Source organism: Cucurbita maxima, unplaced genomic scaffold, assembly GCF_002738345.1.
Source record: "Cucurbita maxima cultivar Rimu unplaced genomic scaffold, Cmax_1.0 Cma_Scf00024, whole genome shotgun sequence".
NCBI lineage: Eukaryota > Viridiplantae > Streptophyta > Magnoliopsida > Cucurbitales > Cucurbitaceae > Cucurbita > Cucurbita maxima.
Genome location: NW_019272040.1, coordinates 245,955 through 272,141, shown reverse-complemented (window position 1 = coordinate 272,141; position 26,187 = coordinate 245,955). Strand labels below are relative to the sequence as shown.

General features: G+C 37.3%; 3 protein-coding genes, 1 long non-coding RNA gene, 16 other non-coding genes and 1 pseudogene across 22 annotated transcripts; 4 read left to right on the top strand and 17 right to left on the bottom strand.

The window, feature by feature from the left end:
- Positions 1–3,258: 3,258 nt before the first annotated feature.
- Positions 3,259–3,926, top strand: LOC111497685 (VQ motif-containing protein 11-like). Its single transcript, XM_023148569.1, has one exon. The coding sequence runs from the start codon at positions 3,453–3,455 to the stop codon at positions 3,888–3,890; it is 438 nt and encodes a 145-aa protein (XP_023004337.1). The 5' UTR covers positions 3,259–3,452; the 3' UTR covers positions 3,891–3,926.
- Positions 3,927–4,983: 1,057 nt separating this feature from the next.
- LOC111498010 lies at positions 4,984–6,426 on the top strand (annotated as a pseudogene).
- A 299-nt stretch (positions 6,427–6,725) lies between these two features.
- LOC111498011 lies at positions 6,726–10,379 on the top strand. The gene is made up of 3 exons (XR_002720709.1): positions 6,726–6,815; positions 6,912–7,300; positions 10,343–10,379. It is a non-coding gene; the product is annotated as an uncharacterized LOC111498011 (long non-coding RNA).
- TRNAF-GAA lies at positions 6,960–7,032 on the bottom strand. The gene has a single exon. It is a non-coding gene; the product is annotated as a tRNA-Phe (tRNA).
- On the bottom strand, positions 7,223–7,295 carry TRNAF-GAA. The gene has a single exon. It is a non-coding gene; the product is annotated as a tRNA-Phe (tRNA).
- Positions 7,574–7,646, bottom strand: TRNAF-GAA. The gene has a single exon. It is a non-coding gene; the product is annotated as a tRNA-Phe (tRNA).
- TRNAF-GAA lies at positions 7,791–7,863 on the bottom strand. The gene has a single exon. It is a non-coding gene; the product is annotated as a tRNA-Phe (tRNA).
- TRNAF-GAA lies at positions 8,126–8,198 on the bottom strand. The gene has a single exon. It is a non-coding gene; the product is annotated as a tRNA-Phe (tRNA).
- Positions 8,375–8,447, bottom strand: TRNAF-GAA. Its single transcript has one exon. It is a non-coding gene; the product is annotated as a tRNA-Phe (tRNA).
- Positions 8,705–8,777, bottom strand: TRNAF-GAA. The gene has a single exon. It is a non-coding gene; the product is annotated as a tRNA-Phe (tRNA).
- TRNAF-GAA lies at positions 9,236–9,308 on the bottom strand. Its single transcript has one exon. It is a non-coding gene; the product is annotated as a tRNA-Phe (tRNA).
- On the bottom strand, positions 9,485–9,557 carry TRNAF-GAA. Its single transcript has one exon. It is a non-coding gene; the product is annotated as a tRNA-Phe (tRNA).
- TRNAF-GAA lies at positions 9,750–9,822 on the bottom strand. Its single transcript has one exon. It is a non-coding gene; the product is annotated as a tRNA-Phe (tRNA).
- TRNAF-GAA lies at positions 10,013–10,085 on the bottom strand. The gene has a single exon. It is a non-coding gene; the product is annotated as a tRNA-Phe (tRNA).
- Positions 10,380–10,381: 2 nt separating the features above from the next.
- TRNAF-GAA lies at positions 10,382–10,454 on the bottom strand. Its single transcript has one exon. It is a non-coding gene; the product is annotated as a tRNA-Phe (tRNA).
- A 192-nt stretch (positions 10,455–10,646) lies between these two features.
- TRNAF-GAA lies at positions 10,647–10,719 on the bottom strand. Its single transcript has one exon. It is a non-coding gene; the product is annotated as a tRNA-Phe (tRNA).
- A 176-nt stretch (positions 10,720–10,895) lies between these two features.
- On the bottom strand, positions 10,896–10,968 carry TRNAF-GAA. The gene has a single exon. It is a non-coding gene; the product is annotated as a tRNA-Phe (tRNA).
- Positions 10,969–11,548: 580 nt separating this feature from the next.
- Positions 11,549–11,621, bottom strand: TRNAF-GAA. The gene has a single exon. It is a non-coding gene; the product is annotated as a tRNA-Phe (tRNA).
- Positions 11,622–11,814: 193 nt separating this feature from the next.
- TRNAF-GAA lies at positions 11,815–11,887 on the bottom strand. Its single transcript has one exon. It is a non-coding gene; the product is annotated as a tRNA-Phe (tRNA).
- Positions 11,888–12,993: 1,106 nt separating this feature from the next.
- Positions 12,994–21,394, top strand: LOC111497977 (PX domain-containing protein EREX-like). 3 transcript variants are annotated; one of them, XR_002720705.1, is made up of 10 exons: positions 12,995–13,466; positions 16,546–16,656; positions 16,860–16,958; positions 17,120–17,206; positions 17,391–17,499; positions 17,660–17,958; positions 18,633–18,875; positions 20,493–20,714; positions 20,826–21,109; positions 21,236–21,394. XR_002720705.1 is itself a non-coding variant. In XM_023149008.1 (9 exons), exons 1-9 carry the CDS (start codon positions 13,203–13,205, stop codon positions 21,042–21,044), a joined length of 1,653 nt encoding a protein of 550 aa, XP_023004776.1. In that variant the 5' UTR covers positions 12,994–13,202; the 3' UTR covers positions 21,045–21,114. The 3 variants fall into 3 exon arrangements, 1 of the variants encoding a protein (XP_023004776.1); XR_002720706.1 differs by lacking the exon at positions 16,860–16,958 and having other exon boundaries at positions 12,994–13,466; XM_023149008.1 differs by lacking the exon at positions 21,236–21,394 and having other exon boundaries at positions 12,994–13,466; positions 20,826–21,114.
- A 1,503-nt stretch (positions 21,395–22,897) lies between these two features.
- Positions 22,898–24,941, bottom strand: LOC111497949. The gene is made up of 5 exons (XM_023148967.1): positions 24,826–24,941; positions 24,520–24,716; positions 24,029–24,415; positions 23,570–23,944; positions 22,898–23,444 (listed from the first exon to the last, which is right to left on the bottom strand). Exons 2-5 carry the CDS (start codon positions 24,692–24,694, stop codon positions 23,077–23,079), a joined length of 1,305 nt encoding a protein of 434 aa, XP_023004735.1. The 5' UTR covers positions 24,695–24,716; positions 24,826–24,941; the 3' UTR covers positions 22,898–23,076.
- Positions 24,942–26,187: the final 1,246 nt, after the last annotated feature.

The window sequence follows — 26,187 nt, the reverse complement described above, 5'->3', positions numbered from 1 at the left end:
TGGAAAAAAATTCAACTGAATGAATCAGTCGTGTTATATTATCAAAAACTAACCAAAATGAGCTAGAGGGGCCGAAGTTGAATGATCTCAAGACATATAATTATTTATAATTACGTTGTATGTCTTAATTATTATTGACTCTCTAATAAACAATTCGTTTACCATACAATTTTAACCTAAGTCTTTTTTAGACCGGTGAGAGTGTTGGACCTCACTGTTCAAACCCTAACACAATAATTAAGTAAACTACTCATCTTTTTACTTTATATGTCTATGAGTCCCCGGCTCATTCTTCAACAAGCACGTGGTCAGAGTCCTTGTCTCCTCCCACTGCTTGGAAGCCTACGGTTTCATGTTCTATTTCACTCTCCGATTGGGGTTCTTTTCACCCTTCCCTCACGGTACTACTTCACTATCAGTCACCCAGGAGTATTTAGCCTTACAAGGTGGTCTTTGCTGATTCACATGGGATTCCATGTATCCCATGCTACTCGGGTCAGACTCTCGTCATCTAGGGTGCAACACTCCACCGCTTCGCCTAGTAGCACGACGCTTGTATTACTCTCCCACAATCCTGTTTTCACGGTTTAGGCTGCTCCCATTTAGAAAGGAGTGAATTTCATCTCCTGAAATTTATGTTCCAAACTTCCTGAACGACTTAAGTCTCCGAAATGATAGGTTTATTGAATAATTACTTTTAGTTTATAATGAGTTGAAAATTAAGATAGAGTAACATATTAAATTAACTAATTAATTTTAATAATATTTTTGTAATAAATAACTTTTTTTTAGTTACTTTAATTAATTTTTATAATTTAATTAAATTAACTAATTTTAAATAACTAGTTGTTATTAGTTAATTTATTTTTATTGAGTGGAATTATTAAATAATTTCAGCCAACTAAATTATGATTTAATTTTCATTTATTAACCGGTATATTATAAATAATATGCCTCAATTTTAGGTCTTTGTGTTTATTTAGCAATCACTATAAACAACTATTCTCAATAAATGATTTTAATAAAATTTTACAAATTTATAATTGTAAATAATTAATAGGATGGTTGAGTTAAAAAGAGTTAATTATAAATTTTATAGATTAATAATTAAATATTATTTATTTATTTTACTACTACCAATTTAAAATACATCTATTTCAATTTAATGTCATCTTTTCTAATTTCTTGATAAACAAAAAGAATAATAATAAAAAAATAAAATAACAAAAAGAAAACTATAAAAACCACCAACATAATACTAACTTTTAAATTACGTACTAGATCGTTCAATTTTATCTATTTTAAAGATCACATCATTTTTTAACAAATATATTTACGCACGTAAAAGTCAAGTGAGATTTGTCTAACATCAATAACAAAAATAATAAAGTAAATGGTAGTTGGTCGTTCTAATATTTCGTATTGTGTCATTAATAAATCGAAGAAATAATTTTTATTTATGTAGAAAAATGTAAATTTGCGACAAGTACTACATCAACGATGTGTTAGTAGCGTGCAGTTTTGCAAATCACTTGAAGTCAAGTGGGATTATGTTGTTGGTAAACAAAAGAAATATTTTTCATTCATTAATAATTTTTTATTTCGGTAGAAAACTTGTGAATTTATTTTATTGAATATTTAAATTTGCGACAAGTATAAAATCAGCGGTGTGTCGGTGGCGTGGAGTTTTGTCTATCATTTTTTCAATAAATAAATTTAAGTACGTGAAAGTCAAGTGAGATTTATCCGACATCATTAATAATATAATTTAAAAAAAAATAGTTAAATTTGGAGATGGACTTAATTTTGGTGGAACATGGTCCACTTAGCCATTATATTTTGTGGTTGGTTTTGGGTTCTTCGAGCCACCTTCCTTTCTTTTCAAAGGCATCCAACCACACCGCACCAGCCACCAGGACCCGAAGCCACCACTTTTTGACTTTTTCACGGTCCAAATCGGTCCTTTTGTTTTTTTCTTTTTCTTTTTTCCTTAAAAATAATAAAAAAAGAAAACCCTGGTGGGCCATCTTCAATTCTCAGCCATCCGATTAAGATACCCGATCTAGAAGATAAGGCATCGTTTGGGCAGATGTTCCTTTCGTGGGTCAGGGTCACTCCATATTCAAGTACTGCCCTTTTTTTAATGGGTATTATTGTAATATCACCATTTTCCTCCCTTTTTTTATTCTCATTTTCTTTTCCAAATTTTTTATTTAAATTATTTCCGACTTATTTAATATCTTTTTAAATTAATAAAAATGGTTAGACATCAAATTGAATTTGAATTCTATTTTTTTTAAAGTACAAAATTTATTACACAAAATTAAATGGTTAGGATCAAACTTATTAAATGTTATTTATTTATTTATTTATTAAACTCTAATTTTTAATACCTTATCATTCTCTTCACGCAACCATAAAGAAAAAGGAAATGGGAATTTGAAGGACTCCACCAATCTTACTCAAAACAAAAGTGTTTTGATTGCAAATGGGAATATTCTTTTTGCTTTTACACTAATGTGTTTTTTTTAGTGTTCGTGTAAATAAAACGTATATGGAAGAGTAGACTTCATCATAGAGTTGACAATTCATACCCAAATTTCAACTCAGCTCCAGATTCGTTGTTGTTGTGGTATCAAACTAAAAATGTGAAACAAAAAGAGATATCGAGAGGACGAGGTATTTACACTTAGGGTTACGTCTACCATTTTCACTTTTTCTTTCTAGACTCTTTATAAAGTAATAATAATACACGGTTGACTTGTGTATGTTGTTTTGAATTTCCGTGCTCCAAGTTGACCCTTTCACCACCAATCTATTTCAATGACAAAGCGTCCACTCCAAAACTTCAATTTTCAATGCTACTTTCTACTCGTTCATTCATTGTGTCTCTGAGAGTCCCAAATACCTTTTTATAAGGATGTGAAAACTTTTTACTAGTAACACTGGTTTAAAGCTTTGAAAGAAACTCAAAAGAGAAAGCCCAAATAAGACAATATTGGTCAACTTTACAAATGGTATGAGAGCTAGACATCCCACAATGTCTACCAAGTTGAGAGATTTGAATATTTTAACCTCATTTTTAGCTCAATAACACGTCCAAGTTGGAAGATTTAAATATTTTAAGGTCTTAATTATTGATGGATTATCGGCAACTTGCAAGAATGTCAAGAACCGAACCAAATGTATCCACCAACATAATAAATTAATTAGCTCATTGACTTTGTAAGGAACCTTTTTCTTTTTCCTCTGCTTTTTTTCCTTTTTTTTTTTTCATTTGGTTGAAGAAGCTTCATTGCAAGATCATTCCCATTCCATCAATCAATGAGTCAACGACACTCTAAAAAGCAATACTTTTTCAACCTTTGAAAATGCCCACTACCCAATAAAACCCCCCCACTCTCCTTCTTTCCTTCTCCACCCTCTGTTTTTCATAATTTCTTCCTCCAATAATGGCCGCCACTGCCACCGCCATCGCCACCGCCGCCACCGTGCATTCCTCCACCACGACCTTCGTCGAAGCCGACCCATCATCATTCCGAGCAATAGTTCAGAAGCTAACCGGAGCGCCTGACGCCCCATCAGCGTCGTATCGTCTGCAGGAGCGGCGGCGGAGTAGCAAGAAGCTGGAGCTGGAGCTCAACGGCGGCGATGGTTTGACAGGGATCGGAATCGGAATCGAAATGGTATCGCCGGTGTCGACTTTGGATTTTGTAGCACGTGGGAATCCTTGTGAAGAGGAAGAGAAGGCGATCGCCGGAAAAGGATTTTATTTGCACCCGAGTCCGATCAGCCCTCCCGGAGGATCCCAGCCGCCTCGGCTTTTGCCCCTGTTTCCTCTTTCTTCTCCTAGGGACTGTAATTTCAGAAACCATTCTGTTTCTTCTTAATTTTATACTTCAAATTATTTCGCCTCTCTCTCTCTCTCTCTTAAATTACATGAATTAAATTACTTTATGAAAAAAAAAAAATTGATGTTTGTCTTAAGCGAGAAATTTTGTTGAGAGATTACGTAGTGTGGAGCGGGGAAGATACACTTGCAAATACTTTGGTTGACTATGTAGCGTGGAAGATATACTTGTAAACACTTTGGTCAGATCTTCAGTCTAAGTTCTCCCAATTGAACTATCCCAACCACTTGCAATTTTAAATGAAAAGTGTAATGACCAGCTCTAAAATTCTTTGGAAACTCTATCATGAGTAGCATATGATAATGGTGTTGCCGATAAACACATTTGATTCAAGAATTTCATCTAGGTGATGTGCATATTTTACGTCACAATGCCTGGGTACACCAACTCGCTATAACTCTCTTCTGCATAATGGGTTGACATGAAAATTTTGATATGAAGTGTTTAATGGATATAAAGATTCTTCAAAAACATAAACCATAGATTATGCACGTATACTTTCAATAAGAAAATCTTAATGAGTGAGTTAGTTTTTAAGTTTTAAATGCTAAATTAATAAAAAAAAAAATCCATAATCTTTGTACCTGTCTCTAAAAATATCTATAAATTTAAAAATAATAAAAAAATATTAAAGAATTTTACGGTAGCATTTTTGAATTTTTTTTTTTAAAGTTTAATAATTTTTAGTCAATTTAGAAAAAAAAAATAGTATTAATTAGTTTTTATTTGTTATTTTTATAAATATTGGATTTTTAACTGTACCAAAAATATTATTTAATTAATTTTAAGATCTATTGAGACTATGTAGATTAAAATTCAATATTTAAAGCATATATACACTAACGTGGAATAAAACAAAAATTACAAGATAAAAATATTAGCCTAATTATTATAATTTAGCTTTTTATGTAAGAGTGAAAAAAGAACAAGCGCCAAGCAAAGAGAAAACCCGCATTGTCAGTGGCTTTGGCGCGAATTTTGCAATGCTCCTTTTCGTCAAGCTCGCGTCTGGGTTCGATTACCAGAGAAGTTACCGAGCACCATAGCTTCTGCTTCAAGGTACGTTCTCTTCTCTCCCGTTCTTAAACTTCATGTCTGGTTTCCTAGAAACTAATCTACTGAAACGAAACACGATGCTAATCGATCACTTTCTGATCTATGGTGCGTTTTGAACCGATAGACTTCGATTATCCTATGTTTTATCTCCCATATGTGTTTATCATTCCGTTTTCGTTGCTATGTTCATATCTATATTAAAATTTTGGGGAAATAGTATTCTGGTTGATCTTTTTCTAAGCTTAAGAAGTTTCCATTATCTTTTCGGGAATCATATCGTTTCCGTTAATTCTTCCAGTTAGATTAGAAAGACATAGTAGTAGATTGAGTAATGAAGTTTAAGGCATATCTTACGGATTATGCGGTAAATCTCCTGGAGAAGAGGTTTCTACTAGCCCTAGACAAGATGTGCTAGATATGCAATCTCTAATTGACCAGAGATTATGCCATCTTCTTGCATAACCTCCTTAGTGGCGGTGGAATTCAATCAACTGCTCAGTTTTGTAAAGAATCTCTGTTTGATGACCACAGAATCTCCATGAGCGAGTTGTGTTTACCGTAGACATTTCTCTTCTCCACTGTGCCGTTCGTAGTAGTGTTAGCATTTGTTCTGAGTTTGGTAATGGTCCAGCAGCAAATCGCCTCCAAATTATGTTAGTGAAGAAATTTCCTCTGAATTGCGCCCAACCAATCCCTTTCCTTGCATTTGAGATTAAACGTTAAAAGTCTTCCGTCATTCTGGATGTACCAATCTTAAAGCCCTAGTCAAGAGATCAAGCTCTTGAACTTCGAACTGCTCTAGATATGGCACAGGATTCGCCTCAGAAGCTTGTGCAGGTTCCTAATCTTAAGCAGTTGTACAACTTTGTGAATTGAATGAGGATTGTTGGGGATTTTCTGAATGTCACCATAAGCAAGTATGGAGATTTGCACATGCAGTTTTCCACAACATGGATCACTCCTTGTGCTGAGTATCGGAAACTATTTGTCATAGGGGAACTAGCAAATGCTTCAGCTAAAGATCAAAATCTAAGTGCTCTGACTAGATCGACCAGGGCAGTATTGCTGGGAGACGTTCAATCTGTACAGGTGAGAGTGAGGCACTTTGCCAAGAGCCTTCATTATTACCTGGGCAAGCCAAATTGCACTTTCTATGGCATTGCTCCTCAGGGCACCTGCTTGACAGTATTATTTCAGTTCTTCATTCCTGGATCTCTGACAGACTGATAAAGCAATCAGTCTACATTGCCGACTTCCCTTTCTTGACCCTGGTGCATGTTGAATTTAGATGGCCTTCTCATGCAGCCTATGATTTCAAGAGCAAATGCCAAATGGAATTTGGCCGAAGTGTACTGGTCATTTGATGATCTATGTTAGTATCGAATTAATACATCTTAAAGTTTCTGTAATCAGGCGGAAATATTTGTGTTTTTCTTTGAACATATACAAATTCTTATATCATTTCCTCGTGGTTTTAAGAATTTAGAGCCTCAGTAAACAACCAGAAAGAGATTAGAAAGGGAGAGGGGAGGTTATTGATTTAAGAAATGAAGCCATCAATAGTATTCTTTACACAAACATAAACCATATGTGAAATGGTGGAATATGGTTCTGTCCCTAACGGTTACTCCTCTGTCATACAACTTTGCCATATTGTGACAATCCATGCACATCTCACTGTGTTGAAACACTGTATTCTCTTTATCCTCTAATATGTCAAGGAACAACATCAGGAGAATATATACATGTGCGGTGAATGTGAATCAAACAACGTGACCTTCAGTATGACACTTCAAACAACGTGACCTTCAGTATGACACTCTCCCAACTGAGCTATCCCCGCAATTGGTAACTCTCTTCTGTAGAAATGAGTATTCTAATATGATGTGTGTTAATGGGTTTAGGGATATACTTGAAAAAGAGTTATGTATGTGACCTTTGCAGGTACAGAACAAAAAACTTTTAACTCTCTTTTGCAGATGGTTCCACCTGTGCGGTGAACGTGGATCGAACACGTGACCTTCAGATCTTCAGTCTGACGCTCTCCCAACTGAGCTATCCCCGCAACGGGTAATTTTCTTGTGTAGAAATGAGTTGACGTGGAAATTCTAATATGATGTGTGTTAATGGGTTTAGGGAGATACATGAAAAAGATGAACCACAAGTTATGTATGTGACCTTTGCATGCACACAACAAAAGACTTTTAAATCTCTTTTGCATATGGTTCATGAATATAGAGTGTACACACCATTTGTGAGGTGAACGTGGATCGAACACGTGACCTTCAGATCTTCAGTCTGACGCTCTCCCAACTGAGTTATCCCCGCAACGGGTAATTTTCTTGTGTAGAAATGAATTGTCAGTCTGACGCTCTCCCAACTGAGTTATCCCCGCAACGGGTAATTTTCTTGTGTAGAAATGAATTGACGTGGAAATTCTAATATGATGTGTGTTAATGGGTTTAGGGATATAGATGAAAAAGATGACCCACAAGTTATGGTACATAACAAGAGACTTTAACTCTCTTTTGCAGATGAGTGCGGTGAACGTGGATCCACAAGTTATGGTACATAACAAGAGACTTTAACTCTCTTTTGCAGATGAGTGCGGTGAACGTGGATCGAACACGTGACCTTCAGATCTTCAGTCTGACGCTCTCCCAACTGAGCTATCCCCGCAACTTGAAATTCTCTTGTGTAGAAATGAGTTGACGTGGAAATTCTAATATGATGTGTGTTAATGGGTTTAGGGATATAGATGAAAAAGATGAACCACAAGTTATGGTACATAACAAGAGACTTTAACTCTCTTTTGCAGATGAGTGCGGTGAACGTGGATCGAACACGTGACCTTCAGATCTTCAGTCTGACGCTCTCCCAACTGAGCTATCCCCGCAACGGGTAATTTTCTTGTGTAGAGATGAATTGACGTGGAAATTCTAATATGATGTGTGTTAATGGGTTTAGGGATATAGATGAAAAAGATGAACCACAAGTTATGTACCTGAATCTTAAGTCTGACGCTCTGCTGCTCGCAAGGGGTAATTTTCTTGTGTAGAAATGAGTTGACGTGGAAATTCTAATATGATGTGTGTTAATGGGTTTAGGGATATAGATGAAAAAGATGAACCACAAGTTATGTACATGACCTTTACCTGTGCGGTGAACTTGGATCGAACACGTGACCTTCAGATCTTCAGTCTGACGCTCTGCCAACTGAGCTATCCCCGCAACGGAAAATTTTCTTGTGTAGAAATGAGTTGACGTGGAAATTCTAATATGATGTGTGTTAATGGGTTTAGGGAGATACATGAAAAAGATGAACCACAAGTTATGTATGTGACCACAAAAGACTTTTAAATCTCTTTTGCATATGGTTCATGAATATAAAGTGTATACACCATTTGTGCGGTGAACGTGGATCGAACACGTGACCTTCAGATCTTCAGTCTGACGCTCTCCCAACTGAGCTATCCCCGCAACGGGTAATTTTCTTGTGTAGAAATGAGTTGACGTGGAAATTCTAATATGATGTGTGTTAATGGGTTTAGGGAGATACATGAAAAAGATGAACCACAAGTTATGTATGTGAACTTTGCATGCACACAACAAAAGACTTTTAAATCTCTTTTGCATATGGTTCATGAATATAGAGTGTATACACCATTTGTGCGGTGAACGTGGATCGAACACGTGTTTGCATATGGTTCATGAATATAGAGTGTATACACCATTTGTGCGGTGAACGTGGATCGAACACGTGACCTTCAGATCTTCAGTCTGACGCTCTCCCAACTGAGCTATCCCCGCAACGGGTAATTTAACACGTGACCTTCAGATCTTCAGTCTGACGCTCTCCCAACTGAGCTATCCCCGCAACGGGTAATTTTTTTGTGTAGAAATGAGTTGACGTGGAAATTCTAATATGATGTGTGTTAATGGGTTTAGGGAGATACATTTGTGTAGAAATGAGTTGACGTGGAAATTCTAATATGATGTGTGTTAATGGGTTTAGGGAGATACATGAAAAAGGAAATGAGTTGACGTGGAAATTCTAATATGATGTGTGTTAATGGGTTTAGGGAGATACATGAAAAAGATGAACCACAAGTTATGAAATTCTAATATGATGTGTGTTAATGGGTTTAGGGAGATACATGAAAAAGATGAACCACAAGTTATGTATGTGACCTTTGCATGCACACAACAAAAGACTTTTAAATCTCGTTTGCATATGGTTCATGAATATAAAGTGTATACACCATTTGTGCGGTGAACGTGGATCGAACACGTGACCTTCAGATCTTCAGTCTGACGCTCTCCCAACTGAGCTATCCCCGCAACGGGTAATTTTCTTGTGTAGAAATGAGTTGACGTGGAAATTCTAATATGATGTGTGTTAATGGGTTTAGGGAGATACATGAAAAAGATGAACCACAAGTTATGTATGTGACCACAAAAGACTTTTAAATCTCTTTTGCATATGGTTCATGAATATAAAGTGTATACACCATTTGTGCGGTGAACGTGGATCGAACACGTGACCTTCAGATCTTCAGTCTGACGCTCTCCCAACTGAGCTATCCCCGCAACGGGTAATTTTCTTGTGTAGAGATGAATTGACGTGGAAATTCTAATATGATGTGTGTTAATGGGTTTAGGGAGATACATGAAAAAGATGAACCACAAGTTATGTATGTGAACTTTGCATGCACACAACAAAAGACTTTTAAATCTCTTTTGCATATGGTTCATGAATATAGAGTGTATACACCATATTTGTGCGGTGAACGTGGATCGAACACGTGACCTTCAGATCTTCAGTCTGACGCTCTCCCAATTGAGCTATCCCCGCAACGGGTAATTTTCTTGTGTAGAAATGAGTTGACGTGGAAATTCTAATATGATGCGTGTTAATGGGTTTAGGGAGATACATGAAAAAGATGAACCACAAGTTATGTATGTGACCTTTGCATGCACACAACAAAAGACTTTTAAATCTCGTTTGCATATGGTTCATTAATATAGAGTGTATACACCATTTGTGCGGTGAACGTGGATCGAACACGTGACCTTCAGATCTTCAGTCTGACGCTCTCCCAACTGAGCTATCCCCGCAACGGGTAATTTTCTTGTGTAGAGATGAATTGACGTGGAAATTCTAATATGATGTGTGTTAATGGGTTTAGGGATATAGATGAAAAAGATGAACCACAAGTTATGTACCTGAATCTTCAACTGAGCTATCCCCGCAACGGGTAATTTTCTTGTGTAGAAATGAGTTGACGTGGAAATTCTAATATGATGTGTGTTAATGGGTTTAGGGATATAGATGAAAAAGATGAACCACAAGTTATGGTACATGACCTTTACAGGTACATAACAAAAGACTTTAACTCTCTTTTGCAGATGAGTGCGGTGAACGTGGATCGAACACGTGACCTTCAGATCTTCAGTCTGACGCTCTCCCAACTGAGCTATCCCCGCAACTGGTAATTTTCTTGTGTAGAAATGAGTTGACGTGGAAATTCTAATATGATGTGTGTTAATGGGTTTAGGGAGATACATGAAAAAGATGAACCACAAGTTATGTATGTGACCTTTGCATGCAAACAACAAAAGACTTTTAAATCTCTTTTGCATATGGTTCATGAATATAGAGTGTATACACCATATTTGTGCGGTGAACGTGGATCGAACACGTGACCTTCAGATCTTCAGTCTGACGCTCTCCCAACTGAGCTATCCCCGCAACGGGTAATTTTCTTGTGTAGAAATGAGTTGACGTGGAAATTCTAATATGATGTGTGTTAATGGGTTTAGGGAGATACATGAAAAAGATGAACCACAAGTTATGTATGTGACCACAAAAGACTTTTAAATCTCTTTTGCATATGGTTCATGAATATAAAGTGTATACACCATTTGTGCGGTGAACGTGGATCGAACACGTGACCTTCAGATCTTCAGTCTGACGCTCTCCCAACTGAGCTATCCCCGCAACGGGTAATTTTCTTGTGTAGAGATGAATTGACGTGGAAATTCTAATATGATGTGTGTTAATGGGTTTAGGGATATAGATGAAAAAGATGAACCACAAGTTATGTACCTGAATCTTCAGTCTGACGCTCTCCCAACTGAGCTATCCCCGCAACGGGTAATTTTCTTGTGTAGAAATGAGTTGACGTGGAAATTCTAATATGATGTGTGTTAATGGGTTTAGGGATATAGATGAAAAAGATGAACCACAAGTTATGGTACATGACCTTTACAGGTACATAACAAAAGACTTTAACTCTCTTTTGCAGATGAGTGCGGTGAACGTGAATCGGAACACGTGACCTTCAGATCTTCAGTCTGACGCTCTCCCAACTGAGCTATCCCCGCAACTGGTAATTTTCTTGTGTAGAAATGAGTTGACGTGGAAATTTTAATATGATGTGTGTTAATGGGTTTAGGGAGATACATGAAAAAGATGAACCACAAGTTATGTAGGTGACCTTTGCATGCAAACACAACAAAAGACTTTTAAATCTCTTTTGCATATGGTTCATGAATATAGAGTGTATACACCATATTTGTGCGGTGAACGTGGATCAAACACGTGACCTTCAGATCTTCAGTCTGACGCTCTCCCAACTGAGCTATCCCCGCAACGGGTAATTTTCTTGTGTAGAGATGAATTGACGTGGAAATTCTAATATGATGTGTGTTAATGGGTTTAGGGAGATACATGCAAAAGATGAACCACAAGTTATGTATGTGACCTTTGCATGCATACAACAAAAGACTTTTAAATCTCGTTTGCATATGGTTCATCATGAATATAGAGTGTATACACCATTTGTGCGGTGAACGTGGATCGAACACGTGACCTTCAGATCTTCAGTCTGACGCTCTCCCAACTGAGCTATCCCCACAACTGGAAACTCTTTTGTGCAGGAATTAGTCGGCGTGGAAATTCTAATATGATGTGCGTTAATGAGTTTAAAGAGATATCACGAGTAAAGATAGTATATATGTGCGGTGAACATGGATCGAAAACATGACTTTCAAATCTTCGATTTAATGCTCTCCCAACTGAGCTATCCCCACAACTTGTGATAGATAATTGAAAGTGCAATGAGCAAGCTTAAAATTCATTGGAATGAAACTCTATCATGAGTAGTCTCGGATCATCGTGTTGCTGAGAAACACGTTTGAATCAGGAATTTCATCAAGGTGATCTTTCTATAGGCTTAGCTCATTTTTGTATATATGCGTTGACATGAAAATTTTAATATGAAGTGTGTTAATGGGTATAGAGATTCTTCAAAACGTTGAACCATAAATTATGTGTGTGACCTTGGTAGGTACAAAAGGCTATAACTCTCTCTTTTGGAGAAATGAGTCGAAATGATGTGTGTGACCTTGGTAGGTACTAATGCTATCCTTGCAAGTTTTAGTTGAAAATAGAAAATGTAAAAATCGTACTTAACATTTTTCAACATTTCCAAATACAAAGAAACTCCGAGCGGAGGAGAATTCAAATGAGAGTAGTCTATGGTCATGGTGTTCCATATAAACACATTTGTTTTTCGAGTATATTTTACGTTACGTTGTCATGTCTTTGAATATGAATCATTTATCATTAGTGCTATAAACACAGATCAAACACATGCTTTCAAATCTTGAGTCTATCACTCTCCCGTTCCAACCGCGTTAGTTTTGCAACTTAGTAATAATTTATGAAATGTGTTTATCAAAATCATAAATATCAAATTTGTGATTTAATTTTTTTTTCTTTTTTTTTAAAGTTATTTAATCCTTAAATATTTAACAACTTAGTTTAAAATTTATAATAATTTAAAAATATTATAGGAAAGAAGTGTCGATATAAAGCCTAAATGAATTGAAAACTCAAATTTATAGACTAAATTATTAATAATTAGATAATTAAAAAACTAAATCATTGAATATCAATAGAAGTAATATTTAATCTTGTTATTAACAAATTTTGAAATATATCACGCCGTTGGAAGCGAGTCCAACCCGCAGAAGCTTCGAAAACGGCCCAAAATCCACGACAAAGGCAGCAAAGCCGTATCGACTCTGGGAACGATTCCAGAGCCAACCTCCTGTTTCGTGAAAAACTGGCGCGAATACGGCTCTCCGGCGACCATTTTTGCCGGAATCCCAAATTTCTAGATTTGCTTCGGCTGCCGAGCAATTCGGTAACAACAAAATTGATTAGAAATGAATTTCTATGCTCATGACCTGTCTCCGTTGGATTTTAATTTTGGCCACTCCGAATCGTACGGTCAGTCATTCTCTCGCCTTCTCGCTTCGTCCGCTATTTCTTCAAATGTCTTCCTCGATGAAGACGACGACGTTTACCGTCCTAGCTGGACTGCAAGAAATAAGGAAGAAATGCCCACCGGCTGCCCCCCCAATCGCCGGCATGACGGTTCGTCGCCTCTTCCATTGGGAATGGACTGGAGTCCCCCTCCTCAGAAATGGGTATCGGATCTTTTATTGTTATTTTCATTATTTTGGGCGTTGCGTGTTCTTGCCATAGCTTTGGAATTCTGAATTATGAGTTTTGTCCTGAATGGCCGTCCGTTTTCCATTTTGGTTTAGCCTTTTATGACCATGTTCAATTTGTAAGTTGGGTGAAGTTGTTAGTTGCATTTAGTATCCCCATTACATTTCACCTTTTGGTTACGATTAGGTCGGTGGTAATTTGAATATGATAGAGCTGACTATCGTTTCATTAGGCTATATATAATACTGTGGATGAAGTGATAGGAGGACATTGATCATTGTCAGTTCGCTCGTTCCCTCTAGAGTTAGTGCTTGAGTGCTTTTGGGCTTCGTTTAGCCCCTAATAAAGGTGATGTTCTACAAATGAGGAGGTACTTGGGAACTCTTCATTTCGGGATAAGAGCATAATCTTGTGGCATGCATTTAATGCCTCTTTATGGGTGTTTGACCATGCGAATTTTTATAATTGTCAGTTTTGTTCAACTCTTTTGGACGGAAGTTTCTTCTTGTAGGTAGTTGTGGAACTCCTTTTGTGGATTTGTTCTATATGTGCCCATGTTCTTTCTTTCATTCTTCTCAATGAAAGCTTGATTTATTTTCAAAAAGGAAAAAAAGTGCATAAGAAAGGATAAGGCATTTATTTAGTTGTTCATGAATTACATATTGGGTTTCTTGCAAAATACCTCTAACACTCAACCGCCTGCTGCTTGCAAGCTTGCATGTTGTTATTAGGATGTTGATCGATACTGATCTGCTTTCATATGCCTTATGATATGATTTGGGGTTTGTGCTGTGGAAACTTCCAAAAAATGATTAATTGTCGATGGCTTGTTATAGTCAGGGCATTGAGTGTTGTTTGTCATGCCCTCTTACGGGTTTTTGGGTCAATTCTTTTGATTTTCTGTTATTTTGTACCTTTTTAGAGACGTAAGAAGAAGTTTTAACCATGGAAGATGATACATTATGGGAATTTAACCAATGTAATGACCCGCTTTTCGAGTCTTCGAATCAGGGATTGCCACATGGACTCAATGGTAAAAAGAGTGGTAAGTTTTTTTCAAAATTGTAAAGCGGGGGACGCAAGGATTTCAAAATTCAGACACAACAGTAAAATTTGACGTAAAAGCATTTAAAGATACAAAATCATGTTCACGAAATCACATCAAAACAATTTACTCAAGAAACGACATTAAAATAATGAAGAAGAAAGACGACTCGACCTAAAGGCCTTCCCTGTAGTTGCACAGTTCCTTAAGCGATGTGCTCAATCAGAGCCCTATAAGTGGTCAATTCCTTGGCTCGGGTTCGTTTCTAGCCCTCTTAGGTTCATAAGGTTCACATACCCTATTTACTTTTATTCCAAGGGAGTAAGTCAGCCATCAGAGTGTATTCAGGTTTTAGGGTGCACTTATCCGCTAGTTTCCTACTTTCCAAGGTCCATCAAGTCATCGCGCTTCCTCTGCATAAGTCAGGCTGCCCTCGTATGTCTTGGGCATGAAGGTGATCTAACAGGTATGGAGGAGTCGTTGCTCGTGATAGGTGACCTCTCAACCTACCTATAACTCCATACGTGCTTACTACTCAGCACTAGCTAGAAGCTCTCCTAATGACACCTTACAATGCTCCCTATTCCTATGCCATTCCAGGCTAGAACAATGCAAGGTTGGCTCCCCTCTAGGCACAACCAAAACTTCTGTAGTAGTATCTAAGCACTAGTCGGAATCTCCCCTAATGACACTTGATAATGCTTCTTATTCTTATGTCATTCCAGGCTAGAATAGTGCAAGGCCGAATCCTTACTAGGCACAACCGGAGCTCCCTCAATAGTACCCTCTAATGTGCCCCAGTTCTAAGTGGGTGACATTGTGTTCCTATATGCTAAGTAGACCCTCACCAGTCAAGTGAGTTCACGATTAGGGGTTTCGCCCCAACCATTCCTACATAGACCTAGTCGACCCACGTCATCATAATGGACCGTAAAGGTGGCTCAAGGACCAAGAAAAGGTAAAACATAGGTTAAGACTCACTAACGGGTCATACATATCCTCTAGATTACATAGCATCTAGTCCATACATAGATATTCCAACCTCCTAACATGCTTCTTGTGGCATAATTGGCATTAAATCATAAATCATAAATATCTGCACATCATACATGCTAATCGAGCAAAGTACGGTAAATCATAGCATATCTAGTCCTAACGAAACATTCAAATCAATTAGAGTCAAATTTTGCATAGTGGAAGTCCTAAACATGCGCTTGAGCTCAATTGTCATTAAATCATACTTTAGGGCTTAGCTAATCCATTTCTCATGCTTCCTTAAAACATGCTATAGTTCATAGGCCCTAGCCCTAGTCGGTTCCTACAAGTATTTCTTGCTTAAAAATTCAAATGGCTATTTACATGGTTGTCGACTTTCTGGCTCAGTTTAGGTCTCAAGAATTTCAAATTCCCTAAAATTTTTCAAATATGCCCTTAACTTAAGTGAAAATAAAACTGGTGAAGATTGATTGAAACTTGGAAACCAAGAAGCTTCAAATTTGTTAAGAGGTCGAGAAACTAACCGTTGACCGTGCGGTCATCTTTCCAACTCGCGTGCATGCCTTTCTACTTTCCTTCTATGTTTTTTGAAAAATTCTTTTATTTATTTCTTAAAACTCCGGATGTTACAACCAACCACATGCCTCAGTGGAGTATCTTGCTTTACCTATCGCTGTTTTTCTTCTCCCTCTTTCAAATGCAGTTCTGCTAGAATAGAAAATTTTATTACAGTTTTGAAATGGTAGCATTCCTTTATTTTGTTCTATGATGGTATGAACTACTTTTGGTTGAAATAGACCAAAGAGTTTCTAATCATAGCAGTAGAGATTGGCATTTATGTTGGGCCCTTGCAAGCACTCTATCAAATTACTTTTGCTTTTATTGTCCTTTTATATTTACTAGTTGGAATGGGTTATTCTGAGCTGTGAGCTACTTCATTCTCAGCCGTATTTACTTATTTTATACTTTGTAGTGTATTATTGAAAAGTTCATTGTTTCCTTGTTAAAAAAAGGATGGACAGGGCACGCTGTGGCTTCATGATCCACCTACTGGATGGAGTTATTGTGTCACGATTCCTTCTTGGACGACAATTCCCAAATCAAATGGTTCAGTTCCTGTGGTGGTAATTCCTTGTTTTCTGTTGTTAAATTATGATCTTCCTATTCTATTCAACTTTGATCTGCAGTATTCTTGTTATTATAAGGTTGTTATGGACTGCTTATATTCTTGGCTGGATTCTTATTTGTTTTTAACATGGCTGTAGTGCGCAATATTTTAAAAAAGCTTTATGTTTTCTTTCTCCTGCTCAACATTCAAAATTTACAGTTTTACACGGTTCAAGTTGGACTGCAATCCCCACAAGGTATCACCTCTACAAGAGGAATATCAAGAAGATTTAATGAGTTTCTAGAACTATTTTACGAGGTAACAGTCATTATCTTATGCTTCTTAAAATTGTTACTGTCCTCATTATGTACTATTTATATCAATTTTAGACGTTACTGTAATTTTTCTTCATTCATAATTTGGCAGATTCATCTTTAACCATGCTTTGAACTTATTAGTCTCTTCATTATCTTTTGTAGCTCAAAAGAACATTGCCCGAGAAACATTTGCCTCCAGCTCCTTCAAAAATGGTTTTGAGAATGAAAAACAGTACATTTCACGATGAAGTAAGTTGAGTCTCGTGTTTCAATTTTTCTTTATTTTTTACGTTATTGCTGAAGGTTAAAACTGTTTAATCAAGTAGGAATGATGTAATTTTTTATGATTGACAATTCTGCCTGATAAATATGATGACTTATCAAATCAAGGAACTGAAGACAATCTAAAATGCCATTAATATTTACATTGTAGCGGAGGTCTTCCTTGGAGGAATGGATGGAAAAGATTCTGTCAGACATTGACGTATCGAGAAGTGTTCCAGTGGCAAGTTTTCTTGAACTGGAAGCTGCTGTGAGATCTTGTAGGTGTCATATGGATGCATGTTGACATGTTAAATGAAAATCTTGAGCAACCACTTATGATTTAAGTGAACATATTAGACATGTTCGATGAATGATGATTGTCTATTATTGTTGTATATCATTAACCGGCTGCTGAGTTTTTGCATTTTAATTTTTCAGTTTTCAGTGATGTTGATCACCAGACATCTGATGAGGTTTCTTCTAATAGTATCATGGTCCAACCAATTACGCTAACAAGCTCAACTGTGCCGATTGCTGCTGCTTCTTCTGTTGCCTCCAGTCCACGTGATGATATTTGTTATGGGGGACCTGAACTTGGAACTCTAAGACATGGAGATGATGAGGATGCAGAATTGGGAATGGATAAACTTGCATCGGAAAAGGCTGGAACTGACCTGGAAAATCTTGTTGTAAGATTGAACGAAGACGTTTCCATGAGACGATTCCTTGCATCAAAGGTATGTGTGCTTTTGATTGTGGGTCATATATGTGTACTTAAAGTATCTTCATGATGTGTAAGATCGGATGCTTAAATTTATTGGGAGTTCTATTTTCGTTTCCTTTCCATTCGGGAGATTTGTAACCGTCCAAGCCCATTACATATCGCTGTTAGTCTCATAGTTTTAAAACACGTCTATTAGGGAGAGACTTCCACACCCTTATAAGAAATGTTTCGTTCCTCTCTCCAACCGAGGTGGGATCTCACAATCCAACCCTCTTAGGGGTCCAACGTTCTCATTAGCACACAGTCTAGTGTCTGGCTCTGATATCATTTGTAACCGCCCAAGCCCACCAATAACAGATATTGTCCACTTTGGCCACTATGCCCTTGCTAATATTCTTAACATATCCTTTACTAGCACCCTCACCAATATCTTTAGCCTGTTCGAGACTAGGAACTGTAATTTAAAAGCACCAGTAAGAACGTCCTAAAGAAAACATGCAATGCAATCTTAAACATAAAGGAAAACTTTTCCCAAATGCAAATAATATGGCAGAACTTTAAAAGAAATGCCTGAAGATGAATGTAAAATTAAAATCTGAAGGGGGTCAATTGTGTGCTTTATTACTTGTTTGATCTCATTCATTTAGATTTCAAAGAGCTAATAGACTTGCCTTGAAGCTTTTTCAGGATGAACAGGTGCCCATGGAATCGACAATAATGTCCATTTTAGAGGAGAACAAATTTTTACTGCAAGAGTTGGACGCTTCAAGAGAACAGCTCGAGTACTTGCATAAACAATATGAAGAATTTGTGACGAAATCAAAGGCAGATGTTGAGTTGTTTATCAAAGAAATTAAATCTCTTCGAGATACACAGTTGGACATGAAGCAGGAGTGCAGCCAATTGACGAAGGAGAAATCAGAATTAGAGGTAAATTTCTTCTTTTCCCCGTGTAGGTTTCTGTGATGTCCCACGTTGGCTGGGGAGGAGAACAAAAACACCATTTATAAGAGTGTGAAAACCTTCGCCTAGCAGACGCGTTTTAAAGCCTTGAGGGGAAGCCCGAAAGGGAAAGTCCAAAGAGGACAATATCTGCTAGCGGTGGATATGGGTCGTTTCAATGCAGGTTCCTAGTAAGAATGATAGACACTGGATGAGGATCCCCTTGTTTAATACCTCAAGTCAGAATGATCTTACCTCTAGGCCTTCCATTGATAATGATCGAAAAGCTGACACTAGTTGGACAACCACAAGTCCATTTCCTCCATCTATGACCGAAACCTTTAGCCAAAAGAAGTGCACCCGGAAAATCTCAACCCACTTTATGAAATTCCAGTCATCAAGAACCTCATTAGTAACTAAGGAAGCATCCAAGATTTGTCTGTTTTCCACAATATCATTTGGTTTTCAGCAATAGTGTGAAGGACATGCTTCAATCTATTTGACGAAACCCAAGCAATAATCTTATATGCACAAGGAACGAGGCTAAGAGGACGATAATCAGATACTGATTTTGCATCCAGCTTCTTTGATATCAAGCTTATATAAGTTTCATTCAAGGGATCATTTATAATACCCCAATTATAAAAAACATCGATCACAACTAAAAGGTCTTGTTGGTAGTGATCACGAGTGTTCGAAGAATTCAGAAGTAAAACCATCGGGACTCGGTGACTTACTTGATCCCAAAGAATTCACAGCTAGGAGGACCTCATCTTTGGTAAACTTCTCCAGATAATTAGCTTGCTCTTCACTTATTGGACACCAACCAAGGTTGGTAGGGAGGAAACTTGGGGTGCCCTTTGTGTATAAAGCTTGATAAAATCAGTGGATTCTTTTTCAGTCTCCCTTGATGTGAATAGGCTATGCCCTTCACCTGATAACACTTCCATAACGTAACTTTTCCTCTTTCGGGCCGCCACAATGCGATGTTTTTTTTTCCTTTTTTTGGTGTTTTCATCCCCTTCCTGGAGCCACTGTGACTTACATCCTTGGCGCCAATAAATGGATTCTTTTGCTGTCAAATATTCAATCTATTCACGGATAATTCTCCTAGAAATCAGCTGATCAAAGGATACTGGTCCAGCATCTTCACCACACCTACCTTCGTTCTAATGTTTATTACCTCTCTAATAACATGTAGTCTTTAATCTGTTTTCTGTAGAGAGAATTTCAAACTGAAAGACAAATTGTGATTGATGTTCTTAATTAACTTATATTCCGGGTGCCTCTCTCATGCCCCACTCGGCATCTGTCTAACGTATCTTGCTACTTTTGTGGTCTTAAAGTTTGTGGTTATTGCGGCTCCAGGAATTTCAAATGATTTTAAGCTTGATTTCGAGTATTATGTAGAATAGGGAAAATCATATGCGTATCAAGTTTACAAATATCATGGATTGTGACATGAAACTTTCTTAGAAAAGGATTTAGTGATCTACATTGCTGCAATAGAAGATGGTTCCTACATAGATATTAAGTTTTTTCTCCGTGTATGCAATGTTTATTTGCCTCTCTAATAGCATGTAGCCTTTCTTCTGTTTTCTTTAGAGGGTATTTCAAACTGAAAGACAAAGAATGGAGCAAGCCAAGATCGCTAATCAAAAGCTTCTTCATGATTGTGAAATCCTTCACTACCGTCTTCAAGACTCTAGTGTTGACTTTTTCATTGGGGAAGGAGATAAATTAATTTTGGAAACTGCTTCGACTGCTCATGATGCTATGGATCTATTGGCGGCATCTGATAATCACATTAGCCTTATTTTAGCAGAGGTGCCTTTAAAATGCATTTGATTTGGGTCTCTCTCTATTGCCCCCTTTATTTTCTCTCATTCTTCGTTCATCCTGATCCTTAACACTTCAAGTTTTGGTACATACGCACAGGCGAAGCTTCGTGCACACGATGCGGATGGCACGGCTGGATCAGCCAGTCCGAATGGGGCATGTGAAGGAGCACCTGACAAAGTATTAAGAAACATACTAGCAGATATGTTCGTCGAAAATGCGCGATTACGGACACAGGTGAACTCTGTCATTCGCTGTGCTCTAAATGCAAATCCGACCCATGAGAAAGATGAAAATGAATCTCTCTTGGGAGTGTAAGAAATTGTTGTATGTATGGGCCTTCTTCTGTAGTGACAAGAACAGGGGAGCTTGCTCTTGATCAGGTAACGAAAAAGCAAGTGCTTGAATTGAATGTGTGGCTTAATTTGGTATTTGTTGGCCATTTGATGAAGTTTGATTGAGATTCAACTGAAGAACATCACCACTTCTCTCTCTTGTTTCATTGACAGTCTCTTCATGGCAAAGGGGGAAGTTCATAAAGAGAAACAGAATGAAGTAAATGCTCAAATGGACGATGGGATTCTTTTGGAAGTTTTGAAATCTGAGTTTGAAAAGAAAAAAGTAAACTGTTGTTTGAAGGTTGAGTATAAATGAAGTGATGTATTTAAGTATGTGTAATAGTTCGTTTTCGATCCATTCATATATCAATTTTTAGTTTAATCCGTCACGTCCAGTAAATGTTAAATTTGTTGATGATGAACTTGTATGCCATAAAACATAAGTTTTTAATATGATAAATCATTTTAAATATTTTAAAATCACTCTCAAACATACCATTAGAAATTTAGAGGTGGAATGATATTTTTATTTTCTAAATTTACATTAATTCTTTAAATAGTATGTCGATGTTAAAAATTCGATCGACTGGAAACCTAAATATTTTGAAATTTTAAATATAAGTGTTTATAGTTAAAAGGTTGAAACAAGTTTCGGGAATAGCTCAATTGCGGGGATAACTCAGTTGGGAGAGCATTAGAAGGATCGTGTTCGATCCTCTCTCACCAAAAATTCGTTTTATTTATTCCTTTTGTTAATGGGCTGGGCTTTTTAAAACTGTGGAGGCCCATATTAGAAGCCGCCGACAAACTATAGGATCCGAGACCCGATTTGACCCGTTTTAGTCACTTCTCTTCGTCTCCTTCTGTTTCATTGTTTCTTATTAGTTAAGAGGATTAGTTAGCTTTTCTTTTATGTTTACTCTTCCTTAGAGGATTAGTTAGTTTCTTTTTTTTTTTTTTTTTAAAAAAAAAATTTATAAACAGACCCACTTTACTTCTTTGATAAATAAATAAGTAATACATACCCGTGCAACAATACATATGTTCTTTTGGCTTGGTCTATAGGACATTGCCTAGCCAAAAGGTTATCACGAGTAAGTCCATTTAGGAAACCAAAGGCACGATAAAGTAGCATACACCAACTTTCTAATTACCCATTTTCCAACAATCAATGGAATGAAACGAACAAAAACTAGTAGATTAAAAAATAAAATTACCTTGATTGTGGATAAGCTTCTCCATGAGTATGAGGCGTTTTGGAAAAGTCCAAAATAAAGTTACGAGAGCCCAAGATCAAAATGGATAATAGGATTGTGATTCCTAACAAATGTAAAGATGGGAGCGTTTGTTGCTGCCATTAACAAACAGCTTCAAAGTTTCAACTAGTCGAGACAGAAATGAAACTGCGGAAAATTTGAAGTGAATTATAGAATGGATTCTTTCGTGACTTTAAAATTGACATGATTAGCTTGCCAACTTTGAATTTTGACCCCCACATTCTTCCCAGCTTCATAAAATATCTACATTTAATATCATTGCCGACCACCAATATAAACTAACATATAAAATAAATAGAAAGTTAATGGATAAAAATAAAATATTAAATCATTTAAGATTAAAAAAAAGTGTATACAAATAAATTATATTGAGTTCATATATAAATTATATAAAAAAATTAAAATTTTAAAAATATTTTTTATCATTTTTTTCTTAACATTTAAACATAATTTAAATTTTTTTAAAGATAAATGTGTACCCAAAAATCAAATGAATTAAGTCGGTTAATGACTGTGGGACCCACAGGAGAAACATCTCAATTATATATAGATAAAGTGTAAATTAAATGATTTATTTATTTATAAATAAATGACAAAATACAGCACGACACGTCGACATAAGTATGGCCGTGACTGGGATGACACAGCCAAGCACTCAAATAATAACAACAAAAAGGAAATAATAAAATATAATAAATTATTAAACAAGGAGAACCAGTCAAAGTAGGGAAGTATCTAGAAGAAGTTCAAAACTAGGCCAAACAATGTGGCGGAGAGAGCGGCGGCGACGGTGTTAGCGGAGGAGAACGGTGAGCCGCTGCCGCTGCCGCCGGGGTTCGACGCTGGACCGGAGCTTGGAGATGTTGCAATGGAGGTTGCAGGAACGTTGGATCTGGTGGCGACAACGTTGATTGCTAATTTTTGACCTAATTCACAGTCTTGGTTCTCCGTGCTGATGTAGTAATGCGCGCCGGGAGAGGTGAGCACGATCGTTGCGGGGCTCGAGTCGATGCTGTCGCCGATCTCATCGTCGTCGCTACATATATCGAACGATCTCTTTGTAACTCTTTCCACATCATGTACTTCGGGTCGGAAATTGAACACTATAACGACACCAAATTTAAATGTCGGTAGATAAGTGATTGTAAGTCTGATGTATTGAACTCATAAATTTGTGGAGATCATAAAAAATTTGATAACCAAATCAGACCAGTAGAATCAAAGTTACCTAGAGAATCGCCGACCGCGAATGTGTTGCGGGCAGCCCAGTTGGTGTAGAAAGCGGCGCCGCCCTGGGGGACGGTCCATCCGACGGCGTCTCCAACGACATGGGTCACTGGAGCTGCCTTTGGGGGTGGTGGACGAGCGTTTGACGGTGGAGGCATAGGTCCAGAGGCAGCGGCTGTAACATTGATTGCTAATTTCTGACCTTGCTGGCAGTGCCCATCCTCGCTGCTAATGAAATAATACTCGCCGGTAGCGCTGAGGAGGATCGTTGCAGGGCTAACGTCGATGTCCTCGCCGATGTCATCGTCGTCGCTACATAAATCGAAGGATCTCTTCGTCACTCTAACTACATCGTCCCCGGCTGCAAAATTGAACACTGCAACAGAATTGGGTTATTGGGTGATTCACAAATTTCAATTTCAAAACCTCAATTCAATCGGAGAAGGGCTCAGATTCTTACAGAGAGAATCGCCGACAACGAATTCCTTTCCGGTAGCCCAGTTGACGTAGAAGATGTTACCGCCCTGAGGAATGCGCCAGCCAGTAGCGTCTCCGACGACATGGGTCACGGGAGCGCGTCCGGAGGTCGGGGGAGGTGCTTTGGTAGAAGGCGGCGTTGGAGTTATCGGGGCGGCGGGGGCGGCGGTGACGTTGATAGCTAACTTTTGACCTTGTTGACAGTGAGTATCCTCAGAGCTGATGAAATAGTATTCCCCTGCCGTTGAGAGAAGAATGGTTGCTGGTCCAATTTCAATGGAGTCGCCAATTTCATTGTCGTCACTGCACAAATTAAACGACGCTTTCGGTACTCTCGTAACATCGTCCCTATCCGTAGTGAAATTAAACACTACAATAACAAAAACCCAATTCATAAGTTCATTAGTTTCTGCTAAAACAGAGGATCTTAGAGAAACAGAGGATTTTAGAGAAACAGAGCTGTAAATTTCTTACCCAAAGAATCACCGACGGTGAAATTTTTACCATTGGCCCATTTAGCGTAGAAATCAGCGGTAGGAGGGATTCTCCAGCCGGTGGAGTCACCGACGACATGAACGGTCTGAGCGGCGGAGTGATGAAGGAACAAAAACAGAGCAAGACCCAGAACAAGAGCTACTTTAGCGGCCATTTTTAGTTGTTCCTGTGTTAATCTGCAAGCGAATATGAAGATGAAATGTTGAGAAGAGTAATGGGTGCATTTATAATGAAATTGGATTGAAAAGTAAAAGAGAAGATAAGCATAAGATTGAAGTATTGTACGGTGATTCAACGAAGACGACGAGAAGCTACGGTCACTGCCAGGGGGCAGCGCCGGTCAAAGTCTGGATATGTGCTTTAGAATGATCAACGATTTGGGGCTGCTTGCGAATGTGAAAATGTAAATAATATTTTAAAGAATTTATAGAATGGAAAAGTAAAGTTTAGAACTTGAAGGGTTTGAATCGGTGTGGATTTTGTTTTGTTGTTCATATTAATTTTAGTTGAAAAATTGAGTCTTTTGTGAAGACTTATTTGTGTAAGCTTTTATTTTCTTTTAAATAATATGAATTGCAAGAGTTCTAAGTTTGATTTGGTCTTTTTTTTACACTAATTATTGTTGATTTGTTGATGAAAAGTTGAAAATTAAAATTATGATTATTTTTTTTTTTTGGAACAGTTAATATTGTTTTATTATCTGATCAATTTGATTTTCGAGAATCTTCACATTTCATCGACGTTTACATTACATTATTTACTTCTTGTTTCTTAGAGTAGAATTATTGTCAAGATAACCTTATGGGGTTTCATACCCTTATAAGAGAATGTGTTGGGGGCGAGTATCCTTGCAAAACGCATGGTGTATGACTTTGATACCATTTGTAGCAGTTCAACCGACATCCTCACTGACACACCCTTTAGTGTCTGGCTCTAATATCCTTCATGTTACGTGTCACGTTAATTCTTTTAAGATTTTTTATTCATCCTATCATCAAGACCTGTAGGAGTCCAAACCCATGACTACCAGATATTGTCCTCTTTGGACTTTCCCCTTTCTGGTTTTTCGTTTTAAAACGTGTCTACTAGAGAGAGACTTCCACACCCTTGTGAGAAATGTTTCGTTTTCCACTCCAACCGATGTGAGATCTCACAGAATCACTATCAATCGGATGCAATCTCAATTCATTCATTACCTCACTTTTACTCAATGTCACATTTTTAGTTCAACAAGTGAAAATGAAAATTTAAACCTCCAACTCTCAGGATTAACTGTTCTAACTAGCTGAGCTTTATTCAAATTGTTATTTAGCGTTTTAGCTCAAATATATTTTAAGCACTAACAATTATTCTTTTGTTAATGAAAGATGTTAGGTACATTGGTTTCCGTATTCTTACTAGTATTTGTTTATAAGTCAGCACATTTATCATAAGATTTGATATCGGGTATTTGAAAAATTGATATTAAATTATGTTTTCATGACATGTGGTATGCAAATAATATTATTCATTGGGTTCATAACAAAAGTTGTAGGAAACTTCCCAAACGTTACATATTTTATATAATATGGTATAGACTTTCATGTTTTTCCATTGCCACTTTTGATTTTGAACTTTTTAATCCTTAAATTTGGCTTTTCTATCAAG

Coding starts and splice junctions, on each gene's coding strand:
- LOC111497685 (XM_023148569.1), top strand. CDS start 3,453: ATGGCCGCCACTGCCACCGCCATCGCCACCGCCGCCACCGTGCATTCC.
- LOC111497977 (XM_023149008.1), top strand. CDS start 13,203: ATGAATTTCTATGCTCATGACCTGTCTCCGTTGGATTTTAATTTTGGC. Junction 16,959..17,119: donor TTCTAGAACTATTTTACGAG/GTAACAGTCATT, acceptor TATCTTTTGTAG/CTCAAAAGAACATTGCCCGA. Junction 17,959..18,632: donor GACGATTCCTTGCATCAAAG/GTATGTGTGCTT, acceptor AAGCTTTTTCAG/GATGAACAGGTGCCCATGGA.
- LOC111497949 (XM_023148967.1), bottom strand. CDS start 24,694: ATGGCCGCTAAAGTAGCTCTTGTTCTGGGTCTTGCTCTGTTTTTGTTC. Junction 24,416..24,519: donor CACCGTCGGTGATTCTTTGG/GTAAGAAATTTA, acceptor TTGTTATTGTAG/TGTTTAATTTCACTACGGAT. Junction 23,445..23,569: donor CGCGGTCGGCGATTCTCTAG/GTAACTTTGATT, acceptor GTGTCGTTATAG/TGTTCAATTTCCGACCCGAA.